We start from the raw sequence: 26,114 nt of genomic DNA, 5'->3' as shown, positions 1-26,114 counted from the left end.
ATGGGCTGTAACCCGCCACTCTCCTTTGTCCATGGGGATTCTCCAGGCAAGATTACTGGAGTGGGTTGCCATGCCCTCCTTCAGGGGATCTTCCCGACCCAGGGATCGAACCCAGGTCTCCCGCATTGTAGGCGGATTCTTTACTGTCTAAGCCACCAGTTCCCAAGAGCCTGGCTATTCCCAAGAGGGGCTGAGGAGCTGCAGCTGAGTCGCCCGCCCGCGGTGCATACTGGGATATGTAGTCTCGGGAAGCCCACAGCCTCTTGGGAGTTGTAGTCCTCGATCTGGTAAAGGGTGAGAAAAACGCAACTCTCAAGTTCTGGATTAGTCCTAACGGAGAAAAAGAAGACGGGAACCCATAACATCCTGCAAGCTCAAGTTCCTTGAGCCCAACTCTCGATCTCACGAGTGGTCGAGGCGGCTGGAAGGCGGGCCCGAGAAGGGTGGGGAGACGTTACGTTGACGCGGGCGTGACCTTGCCCAATAGGATTTGGCGGGATTTCCGAAAGCTGTAGGCAGAGCGCGCGCTGCGGCTTTAGACCGAGGCCTAAGAGGAGGCGAGACGCGCAGCAGGAGCGCAGTTGGAAGCTGAAACTCGCCTGGGTTTTGTGCAGAAGGCCGAAGCAAGGGAGTAGAGAAGCGGGGCATAAGCGAGGGGATCTACAGTCCGTCCGGGATCGGGCGCGGGCGGGTCCAGCAGACGGTAGTCGGAGTGTGCAACCCGCCTTAGCGAATAGCAAAGCACGGCAGGTCCAGGTGAGTGTGAAACGCAGACCAAGCCCCTTCCACCGCCAGGTTAGTCCCGGCTTAAGCCGGACCCAGGCTTAAACCCAGATTTGGGCCCCAACTCCGCAGCCTTAGGGGCCCCTCCGTTTCTCCCAAGTGAGAAACTCGGAAATGGCGGGGCGGAGCCGGGACTTGTCCGGGCTATTTCGACCGTAGGAGTTCTCTGAGGGGAAAATAGAAGCGCACTCTAGCGTTTAGAGCTGGGAGGAACCTTGGGAGGCCTTCATTTCCAATACCTACTTAATGGGCGTCCGCGAGGAATCCAAGATGCAGAGACGTGTAGTGACAGAGTCACAGCTCTTAAGCCAGAACCACGGTTTCCAGGTTTCTGGTCAGTGCCCTTTCCATTACACAAAATTTTGCTTACCAGAGTACCCACCTCCAGTTGCCAGTAAGATAATTTGCTTTTTCTAATGCGGAAGACCTTTTACGTGATGTCTAGGTAACGATCTGTAGTGACGTATGCTGTTTTTTCTTAAACTTATAAGCCAAGTGTAGTATACAAATAGAAAAAATGCACAGATCAAAAGTGTGTACAGCTTCATGAGTCATTACAAAATGAATATACCACTCAGATCCAGAAAGAATGCTGTCATCACCCGGAAGCCTCCCTTGTGCCCCCTTCTCTAATACTCTCCCTTCTCGCCAGAGGTAACCACTGTGTTGACCACTAATACCATTGATTAATTTTACCTGTTTCTGAATTTTATGTAAAGAAAGACTTTTTGTGTCTGACTTTGCTCAACGTTCTGTCTGTAGGTTCGTTAAGTGTCTTTGCATTTAGCAATACTTTCTCGTTGCTATGTTGTATTCCTCCTATTCATTATACCAATGATGGATATCAGCATTATTTCTAGTTTTTAGCTTTCAGGACAAAGGTGGCTGAGGAAATTCCTGCATACAGTTTAGTGCACACGTATATGTTTTTCAGTGGGTTAATAGTAATAATAATAATAATAGAGTGGCAAAATTCCTGGGTCAAAGTATGTGTCTGTCTTCACCTTCCATGTTTAATACAGTACCAGTACACTCGAACCAGCGGTGAATGAGTGTTCAGTTGTTCCACACGTTTGCTAATAGTTATTGTTAATTTTTTAAAATTTTAGCTATTATCTTGTGGTTTTAATTTTAGTTTTCCTGATTATTAATGAAATTGAGCATTTGTGGATACGTTTATTAACCATTTGAGTATCTTTTCTTGTGACGTGCTTGTTCAGATCTCTTTTGCCTATTTTTTATTGGGTTGTCTTTCTTACTGATTTGCAAGAATTCTTTGTATATTCTCGTTATCAGCCCTGAGGTATATTTGTGGTAAATTTTTCCCACCTCACTATTGTTTGACTTTCTTTCTTGCAGTGGTGTCTTGATTAGATGTTTTCAGTCGCTCAGTCATCTGGCTTTTTTTTTTTTTTTTTTTTTAATTGTTTATTTGGCTGCACTTGGTCTCAGCTGTGGCATGTGGAATCTAGTTCCCCAACCAGGGATCGAACTCGGGCCCTCTGCAGTGGGAATGTGCAGAGTCTTAGCCACTGGACCACCAGGGAAGTCCCAGTCCTCTGACATTTTGTGACGCCATGGACTGTAGCCCTCCAGTCTCCTCTGTCCGTGGAATTTTCCAGGTACATGGGATCTTTCCAACCCAGGGATTGAACCCATTTCTCTTGCATCTCCTGCATTGGCAGGTAGATTCTTTATCACTGTGCCAGCTGGGAAGCCATAGCCTTTTTTTTTTTTTTTGGCTGCACTGGGTATTAGTTCCTGTACGTGGGATCTAGCTCCCTGACCAGGGATTGAGCACCAGCCCCTGCAGTGGGAGCTTGGAGTCTTAGCCACTTGACTACCAGAGAAGTCCCAGCCATAGCATTTTGATGGATGGAATTTCTAAATTTAAATATAGTCCAGTTTTTCAGCCTGTTGCTTTTTGGTTATTGCTTTATGTATACAGTTCCAGCCATCTTTTTCATAAATTATGAAGGAAGATACTTTAAGTTGACTTCAGATGATTCTGATATTTGGAATTATAAACTCATATTATGCTAAGCATGCCATCTAAGAGAACTACACCTGAACCAGTCAAGAACAAATGGTCACCTTCTGTCAAGCCTAAGACTGGAGATTCCTTACCTGTTATTTTTTGAATTAAATTTATCTTGATTGTTAAATTGTCCAGATTATTTTGGTGTGACTTAAGTATGTTTATCCTTGTAGACATCAAGATTTGTTTGCTTTTACTACTACCTCATGAAGAAAATTAAAATTTTTTGTTCTCCATTCTTTCAATCAGTGCAATCTTAACTATTAAAATAATCTGACTTTTGTATTGGCCTTATATGGAAGATTTCAAACTGAGCAGGGTACTTCCATGTTACTTACTCATTTGTGCATTCAGTGAAGTCTGGAATTGATTAAAATGTTGCTCTTTAAATTTCATACACTTGTTACAAAGAACCAAAATGTGGGACTACAAACTATGATCATTGCCTAAGGTGTGGAGAATTCTCCTCTCAGTCCACTGTTTCTGTATCAGGAGTGGAGATTTATGGCAGTGATTCTGTACCTTCATTTCACTCTTTTCCCATCACCCTCAAACCCTGCTTTCTTGGAAGAGAACAGTGGAACTGAAACGGTTTAACCCTAAATCAGTTTTGGGGTTTTTTTTTTAAGTAGAGTCCTGGAAAATCTGCATTCAGTTGCCGAATATTTAACAAACACCTAACATTTATGATGTATCATAAGTTATACACAAATAAGACTTGGCCCTTATCTATAAGAAATATGAAGCAGGAGAACTGGGGGACATAGTTCATATAGTTAAGCTGTCTGGGTGGAAGGGAAAGCTGGTGAGGGATTTCTTCTTTCTCCTGCCATGGGTAGGTCAGTGATTAAATCAAAAGCCTAGTAGTCATTTTTTTTCTTAATATATATATTTTATTGAACTATAGTTGACTTACAATGTTTCAGGTATACAGAACGGTGATTCAGTTAGACATATATATTATTTTTCACTTTATTTCCCATTGTAGTTTATTACAAGATATTGACTATAGTTCCCTGTGCTATACAGTAAACTTTTGTTGCTTATTGTGTATCTATTTTTTTAAAATTAAAAATCTAGCATTCTGTTCATACTAAGTCAAACAAGTAGAATCAAAATGACATAAATTTTTTAGCTAGGCATAAATTCATAAGTTTTCTTAAGTATATTATGCATACTATTTATATATCCAGAGGAAAACCCTAGGAAGTAATTCTTTAAGAGATTTACTGTAAAACTATGTTTGCGTGTCTGTACTTTCTCTAGTGTTCTTCCTGATGGCCATCTGTGTTTTCCAGTATTGAACACTGAGTAATGGCTATGCAGATGCAGCTTGAAGCAAATGCAGATACTTCAGTGGAAGAAGAAAGCTTTGGTCCACAACCTATTTCTCGATTAGAGGTGTGTGCTTGGTTGCTAATTTTAAAATTATAATGCTGGATAAGATTGTTCTACCTACTGGGAGGAATCACAACCTTTACATAAACTAAAATCCAAATTAGAGTTTTCAGGAGGGTTGTCAAGGACCCTGTGGAAAGACTTAAGACAGTTGCTAAACAGGTCTGCCAGGTCCCTTTTTTGTCGAGAATTCTTCCCCTCCTTCATCAGTTTTCTTTCTTAGAACTGGATGTCAGAAACTAAGAAGCCCTAGGATCCCATGTAGAATCTGTGTTATTTGTCCTAAGTATGAAATTGCCATCCAGGGAGCTGTAGTGGCCTGGACCAGCTGTGCAGGAAGTGGAGAGGAACAGCATCTCTCCACCAGCGTGGATCCGTGATGGAGTTACTAAGAAGACAGCTGTCCTAGACAGACTGGCTTGGGGTTAAGGTGTGAGAGTTCAAGACTCTGCACAAGAACATCAAACACCAAGCCTGGGGCCTTGCACTATTTCTGCACATCGTACAGAGGTCCCAGAGTGAGTGCCACTGACTTGGGCTGAAAGAATCGGGAGAGTATACTGAGAAAGTCTTCGTTCTTGTTTCTATGCATATTCCTCCCATTCTCCACCTAAGCTTCAGCTCTTCAGAAGATACTTAAACAGGTTTCTTAAACACATGGGAGAATTCAGAGTCATAACTTTTGGTTTCAGTGAGCATCTTTATAACCACACGTGTGTATTGCTTATTGCTTAAATCTTTATAACAGACCTGGTTTCTAGGGCTATGTACTATTTCTCTCCCCTCTCCCAAACCTTCCCTGACCCCAGATACATACATATCCTGCTAATAATGCATGCTTTCCCCAAAGTCATGGTTTTGGTGGCTAATAAAACCAAAGCTGACTTTATCGGGAGAAGGAAGTGCCTTTGGGTGGTTTGTTTTTGAGGAGTGGCATGTAAATCCCTGACCAAAAATAGTTTTCCTCATTCTTAATATCGGTTGTTAAAGCCGAGCTTTCCAGTTATTGGGCAACAAAGAATATATGCTAAGATATGCTCCCCTTAGCTCTGGGACAGTCTTATCTGTTTACCCAGCTTAGTGTAAACTTATTCTTTATGTATGCTTGATGTAGAAAACTTTGGGAAGCACCAGTTTGAAGTGGCCTTTTAGGGCCCAGGTCTCAAAGTTCATTTAGAGTTCCAGTCAAAAGATTTAGTTACAGGTTTAATCCTAATTCATGACATTGTCTTTTAATATACATAGTGCTAGTTTAAAACTACTGGTTTTGATAATGAATGAAAACTGAAAAAAAGTGAAGTCACTCAATCATATCTGACTCTTTGCGACCCGTGGACTGTATGTAGCCTTCCAGGCTCCTCTGTCCTTAGGATTCTCCAGGCAAGAATACTGGAGTGGGTAGCCTTTCCCTTCTCCAGGGGATCTTCCCAACACAGGGATCAAACCCAAATATCCCATGTTACAGGCAGACTCTTTACCATCTGAGCCACCAAGAGAATACCTTTGATGATGAATATATTGGTAATTTGTTACGAAATGCATCATATGTAGGGCATACTTTTTAAAGCTTTTGCATGTACTATCACAGTTATAAACAGCCCTGTGAAATAAGTAGGGCCAATATCCACATTCAGCAGATGAGGGAACCAAAGCTTAGATTTATCTGTAGTTTTCTTCACTTGCAGCAATGTGGTATAAATGCCAATGATGTGAAGAAATTGGAAGAAGCTGGATTTCATACTGTAGAGGCTGTTGCCTATGCACCAAAGAAGGAGCTAATAAATATTAAGGGGATTAGTGAAGCCAAAGCTGATAAAATTCTGGTAAGTACCGCTTGTGTGGCCAAGAGAGGCAGTAGTGGGAGTGGCATAGAAGAGTATATGGTGAGAGACCGCAGTCTCCCTTCTTCATCCCCCGTGTGTCACCCTCTTCCCTTTTCCAGAAGTGACTGTATTACCAGCTAATTAGCTTTGTATGTCTTCTTGCATAAACTGGGATTTTTCCTAGGGAACTGCAGTATCACAGGGGTATGACATAAATACTGCCAAATTGACTATCAGTTTGCACTCCTACCAGCTGTGAGTGATGTGTGCCTTATCATTTCTGGATGTTATAATTTCATGCCTTAGAAATGTACTCATTAGTATGTAGCCACTGGAAATAGTTTTGAAGAACATTCATTGACATATGAAAATGTTCCTGATATAAGAAAGCAGGTTAAAAAATGTGTTTGTCTGCTTATGTCTTTATCTTTGTAAATGTGTGTATTTATATACATACAGCATATACACTGGGGATAACTACAGTAAAATACTAACACTGTTGTTTCTGGATGGTGAGAATGTGAACAGTTATTATTTTTGCCTCAATTTCCTGAAATTTCTGCAGTTTCTGTAATAGACTTGTATTACTTTATTTAAAATATTTATTTATTTATTTGGCTGCACTGAGTTTAGTTGCAGCATGTGTGATCTAGTTCCCTGAACAGGGATCAAAACCAGGCCCCTTGCATTGGGAGGGTGGACTCTTAGCCACTGGACCACTAGGAAAGTCCCCTAAATGTGTATTACTTTAAATAGGAAAGTTGTTTTTATTCCTTGAATATTAGAGTCATGTTAATTAGGCTGCCAGTGTGTACAGTCTATTAATTAGCTAGTCATAAGCAAGATTCTTTAATCATAAGAAAGTGTGATTACAAATCATTAATGCTTAGTTTTTTTTAACTTTAGTAAATGATGTAAAAGTGATTTTACATGCTTAACCAAAATAAGGTAATAATAATCCTTTATATTATATTGCACTTTAACTTTTTTAATTGAAATTTTATTTTAGACTGTAGTGGATTTACCATGTTGTGTTTCAGGTGTACAGCTAAGTGATTCATATGTCAATACATATACAATTTCCATTCTTTTTAGATTCTTTTCCAGTTCAGGTTATTATGGAATACTGAGTAGAGTTCCCTTATAGCACTTTAACTTTGAAATCCCATCCCTTTTGTATGCACAGTATTCTCACTTGCCCTTCATACCGACACTGGGAGAGAGAGGTAGGACCAGTGTTAGCTCTGCCTTACAGATAAGGAAACTTAGGCACAGTGTTTCAGTTATTTATCCAACGTTACACAGTTGATCGCAGAACTAAGACTAGAATCCAGTTATTTTCATCCTGATACACTGTGATACTTTTTTATTTCCCTCCAATGTCTTGCAGCTACTATTCATTTTTCTTGCTTCATATATTCCTTTGGCACTCATAGTACCCTGTGATTACATTTTATTTTGTGTATTTTATCCTTTGGTATTTATAGGCTATACCTTGGCGATAACTGCAGGTTAGGTTCCAGACCACCACAACAAAGCAAATATCACAGTAAAGCAAGTCACACGAATTTTTTGGTTTCCTCTTGCCTATAAAAATTATGCTTACACTATTTTGTAGTCTGTTAACTATACAATAATATTAGATCTACAAAAACAGTGTGTATACCTTAATTTAAAAATACTTCACTATTAAAAAATGTTAACCATCATCTGAGCCTTCAGCAATTTATATTCTTTTTGTTGGTGAGAGTCTTGCCTTGACGTTTATGACTGCTGACTGATCGGGGGGGCGGTTGCTGAAGGTTGGCGTGGCTGCAGCAATGTCTTAAAATAAGACCACAGTGAAGTTTGCCACATAGATTGAATCTTCCTTTCTTTCATGAATGATTTCTCTGTAATACGCAATGCTATTTGACAGCATTGTAAAATGTTTATTTGTTTAATGTTTTGGTTGCCCTGGGCATTTTTTGCTGCCTGAGGGCTATTATGGTTGCAGTGCGTGGACTTTTCATTGGCTTCTCTTGTTGTGGAACATGGGCCCTAAGCGTGGGCTTAGTTGCCCCATGGCATATAGAATGGCCCCAGACCAGGGATTGAACCCGTGTCCGCTGCATTGGCAGATGGATTCTTAACCACTGGACGCCCAGGGAAGTCCTATTTTATAGCATTTTATCCCCAGCAGAAATTTTTCTAGATTGGCATCAGCCCTCTCAAACACTGCCACTGCTTTATCAACCAAGTGTATGTCATATTCTGAATCTTTTGTTGTCATGTCACCAATCTTCACAGCATCTTCGCCAGGATATTCTATTTCAAGAAACTACCCTTTGCTTATCCATAAGAAGCAGCTCCTTATCCATGAAAGTTTTATCATGATATTGCAGTATTTCTGCCACAACTTCAGGCTCCACTTCTAGTTCCTTTGCTATTCCCACCACATCTGTATTTACTTCTTCTGCTAAAGTCTTGAACCTGTCAGTCATCCATGAGAGTGAAAATCAACTTCTTTCAGGCTCCTGTTAAATGACAGTTTGACCTTTTCCCATGAACCACGAATTTACTTTCTTTTTTAACAAATGTACTTAATGGCATCTAGGATGGTAAGTCCTTTACAAAAGATTTTCAACTGATTTTGCCCAGATCCATCAGAGGAATCACGGTCTATGACAACTGTGGTCTTATAAGATGCATTTCTTAGATAATAAGATTTGAAAGGCAGAATTACTCCTGATTCACGGGGTGCAGAATGGATGTTGTGTTAGCAGGCATGAAAACAACATTAAATCTCATTGTGCATATCCAAAGCTCTTGAGTAACCAGGTATGTTGTCAGTGAGCAATAATAGTTTGAAAGGATCTTTCCTAAGCAATTGGTCTCAACAGTGGGTTTAAAATATTCAGTAAACTGTTTTAAACAGGTGTGCCATCATCTAAACTTGTTGCATTTATAGAGCACAAGCAGAAAAGATTTACCATGATTCTTAAGGGCTCTAGGACTTTTAGGATGGTAAATGAACATTGGCTTCAACTTAAAGTCACCAGTGGCATCAGCTGCTAAAAAGAGAGCTGGCTGATTCTTTGAAAACTGTTGAAGCCAGGCATTGACTTCTCTTCTGTAGCTATGAAAGTCCTCGATGGCACCTTCTTCCAATATGATGTTATTTTGTCTACATTGAAAATCTGTTTAGTGTAGCCACCTTCATTTATCTTAGCTAGATCTTCGGGATAATTTGATGCAGCTTCTACATTAGCCCTTGCTGCTTCACCTTTCTCTTAAATGTTATGGAGATGGCTTTTTTCCTAGCTTCAGACTTTTCTTCTGCAGCTTTCTCATCACCCTTAGCCTTCCCTGAATTAAGAGAATAGGACGTTGCTCTGAACTAGGCTTTGGCTAAAGGGAATGTTATGGCTGCTTTGATCTTCTACCCAAACCACTAAAATTTTCTTCATAATAGCAGTAAGGCTATTTTGTTACTATTCATGTATTCACTGGGATAGTGCTTTTAATTTCCTTCAAGATGTTCCTTTGCATTCACAACTTGGTTAACAGTTTGGCACAAGAGGCCTAGCTTGCAGCCTATTTCAACTTTTGACATGCCTTCCTCACTAAACCGAATCATTTCTAGTTTTTTTCTTTAAGGTGACAGATGTACAGGTTCACTGCTTTCATTTGAACACCTGAAGGCTGTTGTGCTGTGCTGTGCTTAGTTGCTCAGTCATGTTCAACTCTTTGCGACCCCTTAGACTGTAGCCCGCCAGGCTCTTCTGTTCATGGGGATTCTTCAGGCAAGAATATAGGAGTGGGTTGCCATGCTCTCCTCCAGGGGCTCTTCCCAACCCAGAGATCGAACCCAGGTCTCCCACATTGCAGGTGGATTCTTTACCATCTGCGCCACCAGGGAAGCCCATTGTAGGGTTATTTATTGGCCTGATTTCAGTATGGTTGTGTCTTAAGGAACAGGGAGACCTGAGGGAAGAGAGAGATGGGGATATGGTCAGTGGGTAGAGCAGTCAGAACACACAGATTTATCAGTTAAGTTCGCTGTCTTCTATAGGTGTGGTTTGTGGCACCCCAGAACAGTTATAGTAACATCAAAGATTGCTGACCACAGATCACCATTGTGTAGTTATAGAGTTTGATTAGCTTTGCTGTTGAAGTTTTCTATAATGTAAAGCAAGTGTTTAATTTATAAAATAATATTTTATAGTTTTATGTTGATAGCTGTTACAGTTTCACAGAAATTTTCTCTGAAAAAAATAATCTTCAAAAGCTAAAGAATCTTCAAAAAATGCTTCCTGCAGCTTCAGTGCGTGTAGTTCTACCACATAACCTAGTCTGATGGACAATATCTGAGATTTATTTTAATATCTCATATAATAATATATATACAACCCAGTAAATTCTGTTTTATCAGGTATTATTTTATAGTATTAATTCATTCAGGGTGCAAATACCATAAGTAATTCTTAATTTAAATCCTTAAACATGTTACCATCTATGGAAGTATGAAGTTGTCATTTATTGGATTGCTCAAATAAATAAATTTGTTGAAGTAGTGACTTAATTGAATACGTAAGAATTCTGAATACCTAATACCTCTTTGAAAGACTGTGATACTATTAAGCCAGTAGGTGTCCCTAAAGTCTGTTGTTTCTCTCTGGGTGTCAGTTTTTCTGACTCAGCGAATCCTGACCTTTGCTTATGCCTTGTCAGACATTAAAAAAAACTTTGTCAGACATTGAAAATTCCTACAGATATAAGACAGATGAAAGCAAGCTTATTATATAAACAAAAGAAGTCAAGTTCTGCCAGACTATGCAGTTGGCATGGTTTTTACTTCCAATTTCCTATTGGTTATAATATGTTCCTTTAAAGTTCAACTTTCAGGAAACTAAGATCATGGCATCTGGTCCCATCACTTCATGGCAAATAGATGGGGAAAAAAGTGGAAACAGTGGCTGACTTTATTTTTCTGGGCTCCAAAATCACTGCAGATGGTGATTGCAGCTATGAAATTAAAAGACACTTACTCCTTGGAAGGAAAGTTATGACCAACCTAGACAGCATATTAAAAAGCAGAGACATTACTTGGTCAACAAAGGTCTGTCTAATCAAGGCTGTGGCTTTTCCATTGGTCATGTATGGATCTGAGAGTTGGACTGTAAAGAAAGCTGAGCGCAGAAGAATTGATGCTTTTGAATTGTGGTTTTGGAGAAGACTCTTGAGAGTCCCTTGGACTGCAAGGAGATCCAACCAGTCCATCCTTAAAGGAGATCAGTCCTGGTGAAACTCCAATATTTTGGCCACCTGATGCGAAGATCTAACTCATTTGAAAAGACCCTGATGCTGGGAAAGATTGAGGGCAGGAGGAGAAGGGGACAGCAGAGGATGAGATGGTTGGATGGTATCACCGACTCAATGGACATGAGTTTGGGTGGACTCCAAGAGTTGATGATGGACAGGGAGGCCTGGTGTGCTGTGATTCATGGGGTCGCAAGGAGTCAGACACGACTGAGCAACTGAACTGAACTGAAGAGCTCATAGACTAGAAAATGTAGGGGCTAAATGACAAGAAGGGATAACATCTCCTTCTGTGAGTTTGAGATTTCCCTTCCACATTTTTGAGTAAAATTTTTGAACTTACTGTAAAGTTGAAAGAATTTTGCAATGAACACTCATTTACCCACCACCTGGACACTACTATTAACATTTTAATATACTTGCTTTATCATCTATCTGTTTATCTCTCTAGCCATCAGTACATCTTGGCTCTGTTTGTGCTTTTTAAAGAAAGTTGCAGTACATTTCCCCCTAAATATTTTAGCATTTATTAAACTAGAGTTCCATATTGGCTTATAGTTTCTTCTCTCCTTTCTTTAGTATTCTTACTTTCTAATTTTCATTGATCTTCATTCATCCTAAAGATTGGTAGTAGTTATGGGAAAAATGAAGTAAAGAAATTCTCAAAAAAAAGAGATTTCTCCGAGCTAAAGGCAAACAGAAGTCTAAAGCCCCACAAAATGTCAAAGACCCACACCTGGACTCTTGAGTGTGAAATTTTCAGTATACCAGTTATAAAGAGAAGACTGAAAGATTTCAGAGTAAAAAAAAGTAAGTGACCTTTAAAGGAACAAAAATCAGAAAGATAGCACATCTCTTATTAGAAATCTGGGTGGTAGAAGCTAGTAGAGCGATCCCTTAAAAATTCTGAGGGTAAATGATTTTAAACCTATAATTCTATTGGTAACAATATTACTCACCCAGTGTTAGGGCAGAATACAGCATTCTCAGAAATATAAGAATTTAGAACATTTTGCTCTTATCTATTCTTTCTTAGGAAGTTACCAATACTTGAGGATATGCTTTACTAAAATCAGGGTAGAAAACATAGGACCTAGGTTGGAGTGGCTCTATGTCAGGTAGCCAGTGAAAGAGAGCAGAGAGCCCCGTTTGGAGAAAGAAGGAAAGGAGTCAGTAGAATACATAGTAAGACGGAGAGACTGGAGATTTTGAGAAGTGATAAAGTCAGAGAATACTAAAGAAAGATATGGCTCAGATATAAAGCAAGGTAAAATGGAGCATGATTTTGAAACTAGTGGCATTTAAAAAAATTTATTTGAACTTGACAGATAACTTTGAGAGACATCAGTTGTTAACATTGGAACCTTAGTGAAGGAATTGTATTTCTAGCACACCCTTTGCTTCTGCAATAACTATAATATAAATGTTATAATCAATTTTTAAGTGAAGTATTTAACTTATAGAGAAGTTTAGAGAATAAAGCAAGTCCACTATTCATCTTTTCATTAGTTTTTTCCCTTTGTGGAAAGTTTTTAAATTACAAGTTTAATCTCTACTTGCTGTAGATTTATCCAGATTTTCTCCTCCCTCCCTCTCTCTTTTTCTCTCTCTTCCTCTCCCACTTTCTTTCTCTTTCTCTTCCTGTTTCTCTTTCTTTTAATTTCCTTTATTCCTTCCTCCCTCCCTCTTTTCTTTCTTTCGTTAGATTCAGTTTATTTTACTGAATTTAGATTCAAGTTTGGCTAATTAGTTGGGGCCTGGACTTGGATTCTTTTTCTACTTCAGTGAGTTTGATAGTTTGTGTTTTTCTAGGGATTTCTTTGTTTCTTGTAAATTATTTAATTTGTTGGCATAAATTTATTTTTGTAAGGGTTGTAGAAATGTCCCCTCTGTCATTTCTGATTTTAGTGATTTGACTCTTTTTAAATCAATTTTGTTGATTTTTTTCAAAGAAGCAACTTCTGGTTTTAATTATTTTTCTCTCTTGTATTTCTATTCTCTATTTCACCAGTTCCCATTCAGATTTTATCTTCTTCCTTCTGCTCGCTTTATGTTTAGTTTGCTCTTTTTTCCATAACTTAAGGTGGGAAGATTTAGGCTATTAATTTCAGATCTTTCTAATATAGGTGTTTACAGCTATAAATCTCCCTTTAAGTACTGTTTTTGCTACATCCCATAAGTTATGGTGTGTTTTGTCTTAATTTTATTTCAGTGACTCTTCTAAATTCCCTTGTGATTTCTTCTTTGGTTCATTGCTTATTTAGGAATATAATGTTTAATCGCCATGTATCTGAAAACTTTTATTTTTAAATTTTGAAGTCAACCTATAGACTGATCATTAATGGCTTATCAGTGACTACAAAGTAGGATTAAATCTTCTCAAACTGACAGGGTAAAAGAAAAGGTACAGTTGACAGAGATGAAAAAGTAGATGAGGGAGCAAAGATCAAAGGACAAATGTCCTCATTTAACAAAGTAGAAAGTTAAGAGATACATTCTATGGTTGATGAAACAGGAAACAAAGGTTTAAATACATTGAACTTTGTACCATATTGTCAGGCAAACTACGTATGTGTTGGTCTATCAGTTTGTTGTTTTTAACTACACGAGTGTATTATTTGAATTGACAGTTAAACAATTGCCAGTCTTCTTGGAGTCTCTAAATTAGTTTATCCTTTATTTGCCAGAGAGAAAATAGTCCTAGAACTAGAACTTACGAGTGTTTTGGTAACTTTTTAAAGAGAAATCCTTCTGGAAATTTTGTTAAATGTTACCTCTTCCCACTACATGCCTGATTCTTACTTTACTAAGTGTATTTCATCAGTTTGACATTTCTTATTTTTACCCAGACTGAGGCAGCTAAATTAGTTCCAATGGGTTTCACCACTGCAACTGAGTTCCACCAAAGGCGATCTGAGATCATACAGATTACTACTGGCTCCAAAGAACTTGACAAACTGCTTCAAGGTATCGTAATCTCTTATCTACGGTTAGCAAAGCATCCAGGTTATAGAACATAACTAAAATATTTGGTTCATGTTTATGTGTTAGATAGAATTAAGAAATAAAGGAAAGTATTCAGTAAGACTGAAGGGTGGTTTAAAAATACGAAAATTATCTGCCAATTCAATAATTTAATCTCCAATTAATAATTGCATTCTTGAGAGTCATCTCCCTCTGCCTAAAGAAATAATATAACCTTTTACTCTACCACAAGGTAGAAAATCTGATGGCTGGTTAAAATGCTACATTGTAGTATCAGCACATTGTGGTGCACACTAATTTTCAGGACTTGATGCAAAGCTGTAAAGGTTTTGAGCTTTTGAAAGCATCGCTGTCCTAAATTTTAGTGTTGGATTGGTTCTTGCTGCCTCCCCAAATATTTGATCATTTAAGTTTCTTTTTTTGGGGGGCTCAAAATAGCATGAGTTCAGGAGTCACACTCAGATTTGAGCGTTTGCTTTCCCTCCTGTTCCCTCTCTTAGCATTTACTGGCTATATTACCTGGTGCAGATTACTTATATTCTATGCCTCAGTTTTCTTATCTTATTAAAGAAGAAAAGGTCTTACCTTTGACCTCATAATGAGGTCAAAAAAAGCTTCCTACCTTATAAGTTATTGGAATTAAATGAATTGATAGCACAATGACAGATACACAAAAAATATTTGGTAAATGTTAGGTATTATCTATAATTTATTTTTTAAATGATTGCTTATTGACTTGTGATGGTATTGTTCTGTATATTGGTTGTGGTGATACTTACATGAAGCTACAAATGTGGTAAATTGCATAGTACTACACAGACACACAAATATATAGCTGGAGTGCATATATAGCTGGAGAAATCGGAATAAGCTCTGTGGATTGTATGGATGTCAGTTTTCTGATATTTATACTATAATTATATAAAACATTAACATTGGGGGAGGCTGGATGAAGAATGCATGGAACCTCTATATTTCTTTGCAGTTGTCTATGAATCTAGAATTATTTCCAAATGAAGTATTTTTAAAATTACTGCTTATTGAAGATTGGGTCTCTAAATTATGTAAACATCTCTCTGATGAGCTACTGGGACGTTTCTATGGTTATGTTTCTAACATTTGTATTGTGCTAAGAGATGTTTCCTTTTTTAGGAGGAATTGAGACTGGATCCATCACAGAGATGTTTGGAGAATTCCGAACGGGGAAGACTCAGATCTGTCATACATTGGCTGTAACATGCCAGGTGAGCTGTTGGGGCTCTGCCTAATCATATCAGAAGAATGAGTTGATTCCTGCTACTGGCAAGCATCTGTTAGCATGGACCAAAAAAGCACTTTCTCTGTCTTCAAAAATGCTAGGGGGACTTTCCTGGCAGGGCCAGTGGTTCAGACTCTGAACTTCCTCTGCAGGGGGCACAGGTTCAGTTCCTGGTGGGGTATTGAACCTGTGCATGCTGCATGACTCAGCCACAAAAGAAAAAGAATGCTGTAGCTAATTAGAAGACAGATTGCTACTGTAAGACTTCCAAACAGCTCGGAAACTTTCAGGTTATTAATTTCACATACTTTCTTGCTATCCACTAGGCCTCTCCTGGCTTTTTCTGCCCTCTTCACTAGTTTAGATTTATGATTCTTCATTAAAGTCATTCCTTTACAGATACCCTCAGATTTACATTCCCCATCTGAAGAGATGCCATTCTTAGATGAACCCTATCTATGTTTTCAGTGCCTGATTTCCCCAATAGCTGATCATACTAGAGAAAAATCTTAACATAAAGCTGATTGACCTCACTTTAAATTTAAGATGACAGGCTTTAACATTCAATACTGCTTGGCCGATCTCCTGAAAATTTTTCATTCAGGCAACGTTTTCCTCCGCTCAGTAAGAATCTTCGTAATTTCTCCTTTTTCCTCAAAATTTCATGCTTCTCTTCAGCCTCACTCTTAGCCAAATTAATCTAAACTGTTCTTCACATCAAAACTATAAACTCACGTAGCTTTTATAAAAATTTTATGAAGTATAGTTGATTTACAATGTTATGTTAATTTCTGCTATCTAGTAAAGTGATTGAGTTTCATATTCTTTCCCATTGTGGTTTGTCGCAGGATTGTATTTATTTGTTTATCTGGCTGCATTAGGTCTTAGCTGCAGCATGCGGGATCCTGTTTGTTGCGTCATGTAGGATCTTTCACTGCGGCGTGCGGGCTCTCTAGTTGTGGCACACGGGCTAGGTAGTTGCACTGCTCAGGTTCCAGAGCATGCGGGCTCTAGTTGTGGCCACAGGCTTAACTGCTTCACAGCATGTGGGATCTTATTCTCCAGTGAAGGATCGAACCCATGCCCTTTGCACTGCATGGTGGATTCTTAACCACTGGATCACCAGGGAAGTCTCTTGTAACAGAACATTGAATGTAGTTCCTTGTACTGTAGTTCCTTGTTGCTTATCCATTCTGTGTAATACTTTGCAGCTGCTAATCCCAAACTCCCAATCTATCCATCCCCAACACCCCCCCCCACTTTTCTCTATGTCTGTTTTGTAGATAAGTCCATTTGTGTTACATTTTACTTACTTTTTAAAATATAACTTTATTTATTTTAGTTGGAGGTTAATTACTTTGTATCACATTTTAGATTCCACGTGTAAGTGATATCATATGGTGTTTGTCTTTCTCTTTCAGACTTAGTTCACTTAGTGTGCTAATCTCTAGGTCCATCCATGTTGCTGCAAATGGCAGTATTTCATTCATTTTTATGGCTGCGTAGTATTCCATTGTATATCTGTATACTAATCCATGGAGTAGTATTCCATTGTATATCTGCACATCTTCTTTATCCATTCATCTGTCAGTGGACATTTAGGTTGCTCCTATGTCTTAGCTGTTATGATAGTGCTGCTGTGAACACAGGGGTGCATGTATCTTTTAGAACTAAAGTTTTGTCTGGGTATATGCCCAAGAGTAGGATTGCTGGAGCATATGGTAACTCTATTTTTAGTTTTTTGAGGAGCCTCCATACTGTTTTCCATAGTGGCTATAGCAATTTACATTCCCACCAACAGTGTAGAAGGGTTCCTTTCTCTCCACACCCTCCCCAGCATTTGTTATTTGTAGGCTGTTTAATGAGGGCCATTCTAACTGGTGTGAGGTAAATCCATCTATCTATAGCCACCTTTTCTTACCTTGGGTTACAATAGAGAGCGTCTCTTTTCCTCTCAAAGGTCCTACCATTGTGATCTGGTTACCATGCCTTGCCACTTTTTCAAGGACTCTGCTCCTTTTATTTTCCGGTCTACCTCTTTATTAAATTATTTTCATTGTTATACAAGCATGCCTAGTATCTCCTACATTAGGGAAAAAACTTATGTAGATGCCTTCTGTTTCTTCTTTGTTTGCTTTGCTAGGATGGATTTGGAAACAGACACAATGAGTTAATTCCTAAGCAATTCATAAACAATTCCTAAACAATTCATATCGCATTTAAGTGGTAGCTACAGGAATCAAACCCAACTTCAGAGCCCATGCTCTTAAAACTCATTAAAGTATTACCTGGCTTGTAGTAACTGACTAGTTCTCTACTGTATTGCTACTGCCTAAGTCAGTACTCAGTAAATACTGGAATGAATGGAGGTGATTGAATTAGATATCCTAAGGCATACCAAGCTTCAGCAATATGTGAACCGTGAACTTCCAGATGTTCAAGCTGGTTTTAGAAAAGGCAGAGGAAACAGAGGTCAAATTGCCAACATCCGCTGGATCATGGAAAAAGCAAGAGAGTTCCAGAAAAAACATCTATTTCTGCTTTATTGACTATACCAAAGCCTTTGACTGTGCACATCACAATAAACTGGAAAATTCTGAGAGAGATGGGAATACCAGATCACCTAACCTGCCTCTTAAGAAACCTGTATGCAGGTCAGGAAGCAACAGTTATAACTGGACATGGAACGATAGACTGGCTTCAAATAGGAAAAGGAGTACGTGAAGGCTGTATATTGTCACCCTGCTTATTTAACTTCTATGCAGAGTATATCATGAGAAACGCTGGGCTGGAAGAAACAAGCTGGAATCAAGATTGCCGGGAGAAATATCAATAACCTCAGATATGCAGATGACACCACCCTTATGGCAGAAAGTGAAGAGGAACTAAAAAGCTTCTTGATGAAAGTAAAAGGAGAGTGAAAAAGTTGGCTTAAAGCTCAATATTCAGAAAACTAAGATCATGGCATCTGGTCCCATCACTTCATGGGAAATAGTTGGGGAAACAGTGGAAACAGTGTCAGACTTTATTTTGGGGGGCTCCAAAATCACTGCAGATGGTAATTGCAGCCATGAAATTAAAAGACGCTTACTCCTTGGAAGGAAAGTTATGACCAACCTAGATAGCATATTGGAAAGCAGAGATATTACTTTGCCAACAAAGGTCCGTCTAGTCAAGGCTATAGTTTTTCCAGTGGTCATGTATGGATGTGAGAGTTAGACTGTGAAGACAGCCGAGTGCCGAAGAATTGATGCTTTTGAACTGTGGTGTTGGAGAAGACTCTTGAGAGTCCCTTGGACTGCAAGGAGATCCAGCCAGTCCATTCTAAAGGAGATTGGTCCTGGGTGTTCTTTGGAAGGAATGATGCTAAAGCTGAAACTCCAGTACTTTGGCCACCTCATGCGAAGAGTTGAGTCATTGGAAAAGACTGATGCTGGGAGGGATTGGAGGCAGGAGGAGAAGGGGACGACAGAGGATGAGATGGCTGGATGGCATCACTGACTCGATGGACGTTAAGTCTGAGTGAACTCTGGGAGTTGGTGATGGACAGGCAGGCCTGGTGTGCTGCAATTCATGGGGTCGCAAACAGACACGACAGAGCGACTGAACTGAAGGCGTGCCTGATATATTAGTAAATAAAAAATACAGGGGAAGTAGCATAAGTATTTAAGGAAGAAACAGGATTCCATCACACTAGAGTAATCATTGAATATTTTATGGGAAAAAGAGATTAGACCAGGAACCTGAAGAATGCTAAATTTAACCAGGTAAATAAACTAAAAAACTATAGGGAATGGATGAACAGAGCAGAGACAGGGGAGCATAACATAATAAGACAAAATAAGCCCACTTACCTAGCTCAGAAGTTGTATTTGGACAAATTGTAGGAGACAAACCTTTGAAAAGGACACATCAAGACCATTTTACAAGGTCTTGACCAAAATATAAGAAGTATAGACTTGATTCTATAGATAGTGGGGATTATTCAGCATTTTTCAACAGAAGAGAAGCATGAGCAAATTTTCAGAAATATTCTGGTAGCAACTTGTTTAATGAACTGAAAGGAGAGGCAGGAGCTAAGGATAGCTGCAGTATGATTATTATAAACTCATGTTCATTGAGTTGGTGATGCCATCCAACCATCTCATCCTCTGTCATCCCTTTCTCCTGCCTTCAATCTTTCCCAGCATCAGGATCTTTTCCAGTGAGTCAGCTCTTCGCATCAAGTGGCCAAAGTATTGGAGTTGCAGCTTCAGTATCAGTCCTTCCAATGAATATTCAAGACTGATTTCCTTTAGGGTGGACTGGCTGGATCTCCTGGCTGTCCAGGGGACTCTCAAGAGTCTTCTTCAACACCACAGTTCAAAAATATCAGTTCTTCGGTTCTCAGCTGTCTTTATAGTCCAACTCTCACATCCATCATGACTACTGGAAAAACCATAGCTTTGACTAGACAAACCTTCGGTGGCAAAGTAATGTCTCTGCTTTTTAATATACTGTCTAGGTTGGTCATAACTTTTCCAAGGAACAAGCGTCTTTTAATTTCATAGCTGCAGTCACCATGTGCAGTGATTTTGGAGCCCCCCCAAAATGAAATCTGTCACTGTTTCCATTGTTTCCTCATCTGTTTACAATGAAGTGATGGGACCAGATGCCATGATCTTAGTTTTCTGAATATTGAGCTTTAAGCCAACTTTTTCACTCTCTTTCGCTTTCATCAAGAGGCTCTTAGTTCTTCTTCGCTTTCAGCCATAAGGGTGGTGTCATCTGCATATCTGAGGTTATTGATATTTCTCCTGGCAATCTTGATTCCAGCTTGTGCTTCATCCAGCTCAGCATTTCTCATGATGTACTCTGCATAAAAGTTAAATAAGCAGGGTGGCAATATACAGCTTTGACGTACTCCTTTCCCAATTTGGAACTAGTCTGTTGTTCCATGTCCAGTTCTAACTGTTGCTTCTTGACCTGGTACAGATTTCTCAGGAGGCAGATGGTCTGATATTCCCATCTCTTTCAGAATTTTCCACAATTTGTTGTGATCCACAACAGTCAAAGGCTTTGGCATAGTCAATAAAGCAGAAATAGATGTTTTTCTGGAATTCTTTTGCTTTTTCCATGATCCAACGGATGTTGGTAATTTGATCTCTGGTTCTCTGCCTTTTCTAAATCCAGATTGAACATCTGGAAGTTCACTGTTCCTGTACTGTTGAAGCCTGGCTTGGAGAATTTTGAGCATTACTTTGCTAGCGTGTGAAATGAGTACAGTTGTGTGGTTGTTTTACAGGTTAAATATGCATTTAATGCACCTAGCCTACTGAACATCATAGCTTAGCCCAGCTTACCTTAAACATGCTCAGAACACTTACATTAGCCTGCAGTTGGGCAAAATCATCTAACACAAAGCCTGTTTTGTAATAAAGTGTTGAATTTCTCATATGTAGTTTATTGCGTACTATACTGAAAGAACCAGAATGTAAGTGTACCAGCTGTTTGCCCTCCAGCTCAAGTGGCTGACTGGGAGCACAGTGTGGTTGCCCAGTACCCTGAAAGTGTTGTACAGCAAATGACTCACCTGGGAAAAGACCGAAATTCAGAGTTTTGGTTTGTACTAAATTCGTACCACTTTCACACCGTGGTAAAGTTGAAGGATTGTAAATCAAGCCATAGTTAAGTTGGAAACTGTCTAGATAGATTACACTCACTCTTCCCAAGGACACAACTTACCAATGGAGTTAGAGAATAACTGAAAGGAAATCTGCCTTCTTCACTCACTATGACAGAGAGGACTTCCTGGTATCTTACCATCCAATGTGAGTTCTTATCCTCTCAACAAAATAACATTCATACTTGGAATTTATAAATTTAAACATCGAATATAAATTGTTCTCTTTTGTGTATTTTCCCTTTTGAAACAAACTATGAACTACCATTTATAATTTATCCTGTATTTAAGAGCAGTTTATAAAAATGTTTGTTACATCACTGTAGTGCTGCTATGTTATAAAGATGGCATGTGCCATTAAAAAAATATGGATTTTGTTAGGACTGTGTCTTGGATAGAGTTCACATTTAGTGAAACACATATATCTGCAGAGGCTTATATTATGAGACTGATTCTCTCAAGTCACCCAAGAAACTCTGTCTCTTTTTTTTTTTTCATTTACAGATAATGTACATCAGTCAACACTACTGTCTTGAAGTAGTCAATACCATTTCTTGAGATAGGAAAATATTTTCATTCTGCATGAATAAAAGTTTATCTAATAACAAGAGGCCCAACTTGGTCTCCTGTTTTTCTCATCATTTTCCTTTCTCATTTCTTATTTTGATTGTCTTTCTGTCCTCAGTAACTCTACTGATCTTTTCTTTTGCAACCAAAATGTCACCACACGACAGCCACATTAGGATTCCAATGTCAAGTAGACATAAGCTATGTTGGCTCACCTCATAAATAACTCCAAGGAGAAAAGAGGGGGATATAAGAACTTTTAGGATAGAGGGGAAGCGTTGAGAAGAGGAACAGTGGTACAGTCAAGCTGCCGGAGCTACAGCTTATTGCTCAAGCATCATTAGAAAATTTTAGCTAAAAGGAAATAGAACTATTTAAAATATCACTCAGATGTGGGTCATCTGATATGATATGTGACCTTTATAAATAGAAATGTTTTCCCTATGTTGTTTTGACAGGGATTCATGCGGAATAAATATTTAGAGTACATTACACAATATCTGTAGTTGCCATTGGCAACTCAGCGTAGCATGCTGATGCTCTTAAGTTGTACAGACTCCTATCTCAGGAATGTTTATTAGTCAGCTAGTGCCTGTTTACAATAAACTGAAGCAAAATTCTAAAACATACCCTCTCTATAAAAACAACTGAACATTCACAGTTGGCTGAATAACTGGATGTTTGATATTTTTGTCAGAGAAAAAAAGTTCTAATTCATTAGTAATGGAAAGGATTACATGTGGCTAGCCTAAGAGCTGGAACCAGAGGTATAGAGAGGCTGTTAGATTAGTATTTAAATCTAAATATTATCACCTCTTATTTGTTCAGATTTTCTCAACTTAATGAAGTGAAACCCTGATATGTATCAGATCTGTCTAATAGTGAAGTTATATAAAGTTAAGAGTCATACTTAGGTTATAGAAATGAATAGCCCGTGTTTGTTCACAGTACTAGAATAATTTTAAAATCCTGAGAGGACAGTATTAAGTATCAATTTTAAATGCACATGCCCTTGACAGAAAATATGTCTTAGAAAACTTCACGTACAATCAAGAATATATGTAGAAAGAATTTGTACCATAGCATTATAAAATGGTGCAAGTTCGAAACAGCTTGCATCATTATGAAATAAGATTAAATTATGGTTGTTGTGGTTGTTTGGTCACTAAGTGGTGTCCGACTCTTTACAATCTCATGAACTGCAGCACACCAGCCTTCTCTGTCCTTCACTATTTCTGTGAGTTTGCTCAAACTTATGTTCATTGAGTCAGTGATGCCATCCAACTGTCTCATCCTCTGTTGCCCCCTTCTCTTGCCCTCAGTCTCTCCCAGCATCAGTCTTTTCCAGTGAGTCAGCTCTTTGCATCAGGTGGCCAAAGTACTGGAGCTTAAGCATCAGTCCTTCCAATGAATATTCAGGATTGATTTCCTTTAGGATTGACTGGTTTGATCTCCTTGCTGTCCAAGGGACTCTCAGTAGTCTTCTCCAGCACCACAGTTCAAAAGCATCAGTTCTTCAGCGCTGAGCCTTCTTTATGGTCCCTCGCTCACATGCATACATGACTACTGGACAAACCATAGCTTTGACTATATGAACCTCTGTCGGCAAAGTGATGTCTCTGCTTATGGTACTAGGCAGTTATTACAAATAGCAACCTTGGTGGTCAGCCCAGCAACACGAGATGGCTGAGGTGACACTGGAAGGGTGAGGCAGAGGAGACAAAATGAGCAGGGGTGTACAGCACATAGTGCATCCCCCTGTGACCAGGCCAGCAGTCCACTTCTCTGCTGTCAGTCTGCCTACCAATGCCCTGTCCAGACACTCATGGCCTCCCTTCTGCCCAAGGAGGTCTGTTTAGCTGGAAAAGAACTCATGCTAGTACTAAAGATGCAAGAAAGTGAGAGAAAGAACCTCATTCATTTTAATTCCTATGGACTTAGGCCCCTGAATGTCAAATTTTCTCCTCCTCAAAAACCGAGGCAGTTTCAGCTTTCTGAAGACATTCTTCTGTTATATATATATCTTTTGTTGTTTCCACAAATTCCTATGGTTTGAAAAATTTTATCTGCCAGCCTGCCAAATGACAACAATCATTTTCCCCTTTCCAAATTAATGAAGCCTTCTGTAACTGAATATATGCTAAAATCAGAGCCCTAGAGATGGAGGATAGCTTGAGTCTTCCAGATGCCTTCTATGTGTCAGGCACTGTGCTAAACACTTAGCATGAATTATCTAACCTTCAAAACAGTACCATAGGTAGGTTTTATTACATATTACACAAAATGTAAAAACTGAGGATTAATATTCTCAGGGTCACATAGCAAGTGGCAGAGTCACATATATAAAAATTGTTTGTATGAAAATACACAGAAAATGATCTGGGAGATGGGAGTTTTTAAAAGAAAAAATTTCCCCCCCTTTTTTTTTACTCTACTTATTTCTATATTGCTTGAATTTTTAATACGAGCATGTAGTACTTTTGTAATTTTGAAAAAAAATTCTTTTTCTCAGAAATCGGAAAAGACAAAATTTTGGCACTACCAGGCGCTTAATGTAAACTGTTGTAAGGGATTTTCCTCAGAATTTAAAGGTTCCAAACTAGATTTCAAGGGTGGAAACTACCATTTAGCCACATTCACTTAAAATGTGTAGAACTCAGTATCTGGTATGGGATAGGTAGCCTAAAGCAGAGTTCCCTGAAGAGCTCATGAGACAATTTTCCTGGCATTCCTCCATCTTCTTTCTTTTTTAAAAAAACTCTGATTATTTTTCCTTTTCTACATTTGTTTATTTTCAGTATCTGTGTACTATTGGAGCAAACACCTATTAGATGTGCTAGGGGATGCCCCTGGGGTATTTGCCAATTTCCTTCAGCAACCCGAAGGAATGAACTCTGCTCGGTAAATATGAGCTCTGCTCATTTAAGTGTGATCTGGATATGATAAAATGAAATGGGTATTGGATCAGAGTCTCTTGCTTATTAAAGCTAAGTAAATGATCTTCCAAATTGCCTTGAGAGACTTGATCAGTCTTTTGCTGGTATACAATGATAGAAATTTTTTAATTGGAAGAAGTGTATGTGTTTAAAAAAAAGAATTTTATCACCTACTTTGGTATATATTTCCAAGCACTCTTCAACTCTGGCCAGACTCTAGCCTCACAATGACCTCCATACCTACTACTAGATGTACTTCTCTCAGAAGTGAGTGTCTCCTCCCTAGATCTTATTGTCACTTTATTTTTCCTTTTGCTTTACTGGGAGCGGAAGCAATTATAGGCCCATCAGAAGGAAGTTGTTTGGTTATATCAGAAGTACAGTGTCATTTCCACTGTTCTTTTTCTCTCTAGCTTCCCATTGACCGAGGTGGAGGTGAAGGAAAGGCCATGTACATTGACACCGAAGGTACCTTTAGGCCAGAACGGCTGCTAGCAGTGGCTGAGAGGTAGGTTACTGGATCAGACAAAAGAAATATGGCTCCATCTGTCACTGTAGTGATTGCTAGGGTTAGTCTGGCTGAAGGGTGTCTTTTCCTCTCTCTTATTGCTCCGTATCCCAAAGTTGTATGTGTGTTTCAAAAGAATAACCTTAGAGAAAATCATGCTGCTTTAGTCAGAAAACCTGTGAGTTGCTGTCAAACTGGATAAAAAACAAGATCAACTATATGCTGCCTTCTAGAGAACCAGTTTAGATTCAAAGACCCAAATAGGCTGAAACTAAAAAGATAGAAAAAAATATTGCATGCAAATAGTAACCATAGAGGGCTGGAGTAGCTATACTAATACCAGACAAAATAGACTTTTAGACAAAAAGAAGTACTAACTGAGGCAAAGAGGAACATCTTATAACTAAAAGGTCAGTTCATCCAGACAGTATAATAAATATATACACACTTAATAGAGCCTCAAAATATGTGCATAATTGTTGGGGACTAATACCTCACTCTCAATAATGGATAAAGCATTTATCAGATGCCCTGATAAAGAGCATCTACAAAAACCTACAGCTGGCATCATTTTTAATGGTGAAAATCTGAATGTTTTCTCCTTAAGATTGGGAATAAGGCAAGGATCTCCACACTCACGATTTATATTTCACATTGTACTGAAGGTCCCAGCCAGGGCAAGAAAATGAAATAAAAAGCATCCGGATTGGAATAGAAAATATAAACTATCTTAATTAATCAATGACATGATCCTATATGTAGAAAATCTTAAGAAGCTACACACAAAAACTACTAAAACTAAATTAGTTCAAAGGATGCAATCTCAATATGCAAAAATCCACTGTATTTCTGTAT

General features: G+C 38.8%; 1 protein-coding gene across 1 annotated transcript in view; it reads left to right on the top strand.

The window, feature by feature from the left end:
- Positions 1-326: 326 nt before the first annotated feature.
- The window catches only part of RAD51 (RAD51 recombinase), a 35,742-nt gene continuing 9,954 nt past the window's right edge, over positions 327-26,114 (top strand). Inside the window, exons 1-6 of the mRNA XM_040226924.1 lie at positions 327-756; positions 4,120-4,222; positions 5,905-6,042; positions 14,193-14,310; positions 15,481-15,572; positions 25,165-25,259. Coding sequence (XP_040082858.1) covers positions 4,136-4,222; positions 5,905-6,042; positions 14,193-14,310; positions 15,481-15,572; positions 25,165-25,259 — 530 coding nt within the window. The 5' untranslated portion in view covers positions 327-756; positions 4,120-4,135. The remainder of the gene's footprint in view (positions 757-4,119; positions 4,223-5,904; positions 6,043-14,192; positions 14,311-15,480; positions 15,573-25,164; positions 25,260-26,114) is intronic.

Source organism: Oryx dammah, unplaced genomic scaffold, assembly GCF_014754425.2.
Source record: "Oryx dammah isolate SB20612 unplaced genomic scaffold, SCBI_Odam_1.1 HiC_scaffold_26, whole genome shotgun sequence".
Taxonomy (NCBI): Eukaryota; Metazoa; Chordata; class Mammalia; order Artiodactyla; family Bovidae; genus Oryx; species Oryx dammah.
Note: the sequence above shows the minus strand (reverse complement) of the source record. Positions and strands in the feature narration are given on the sequence as shown.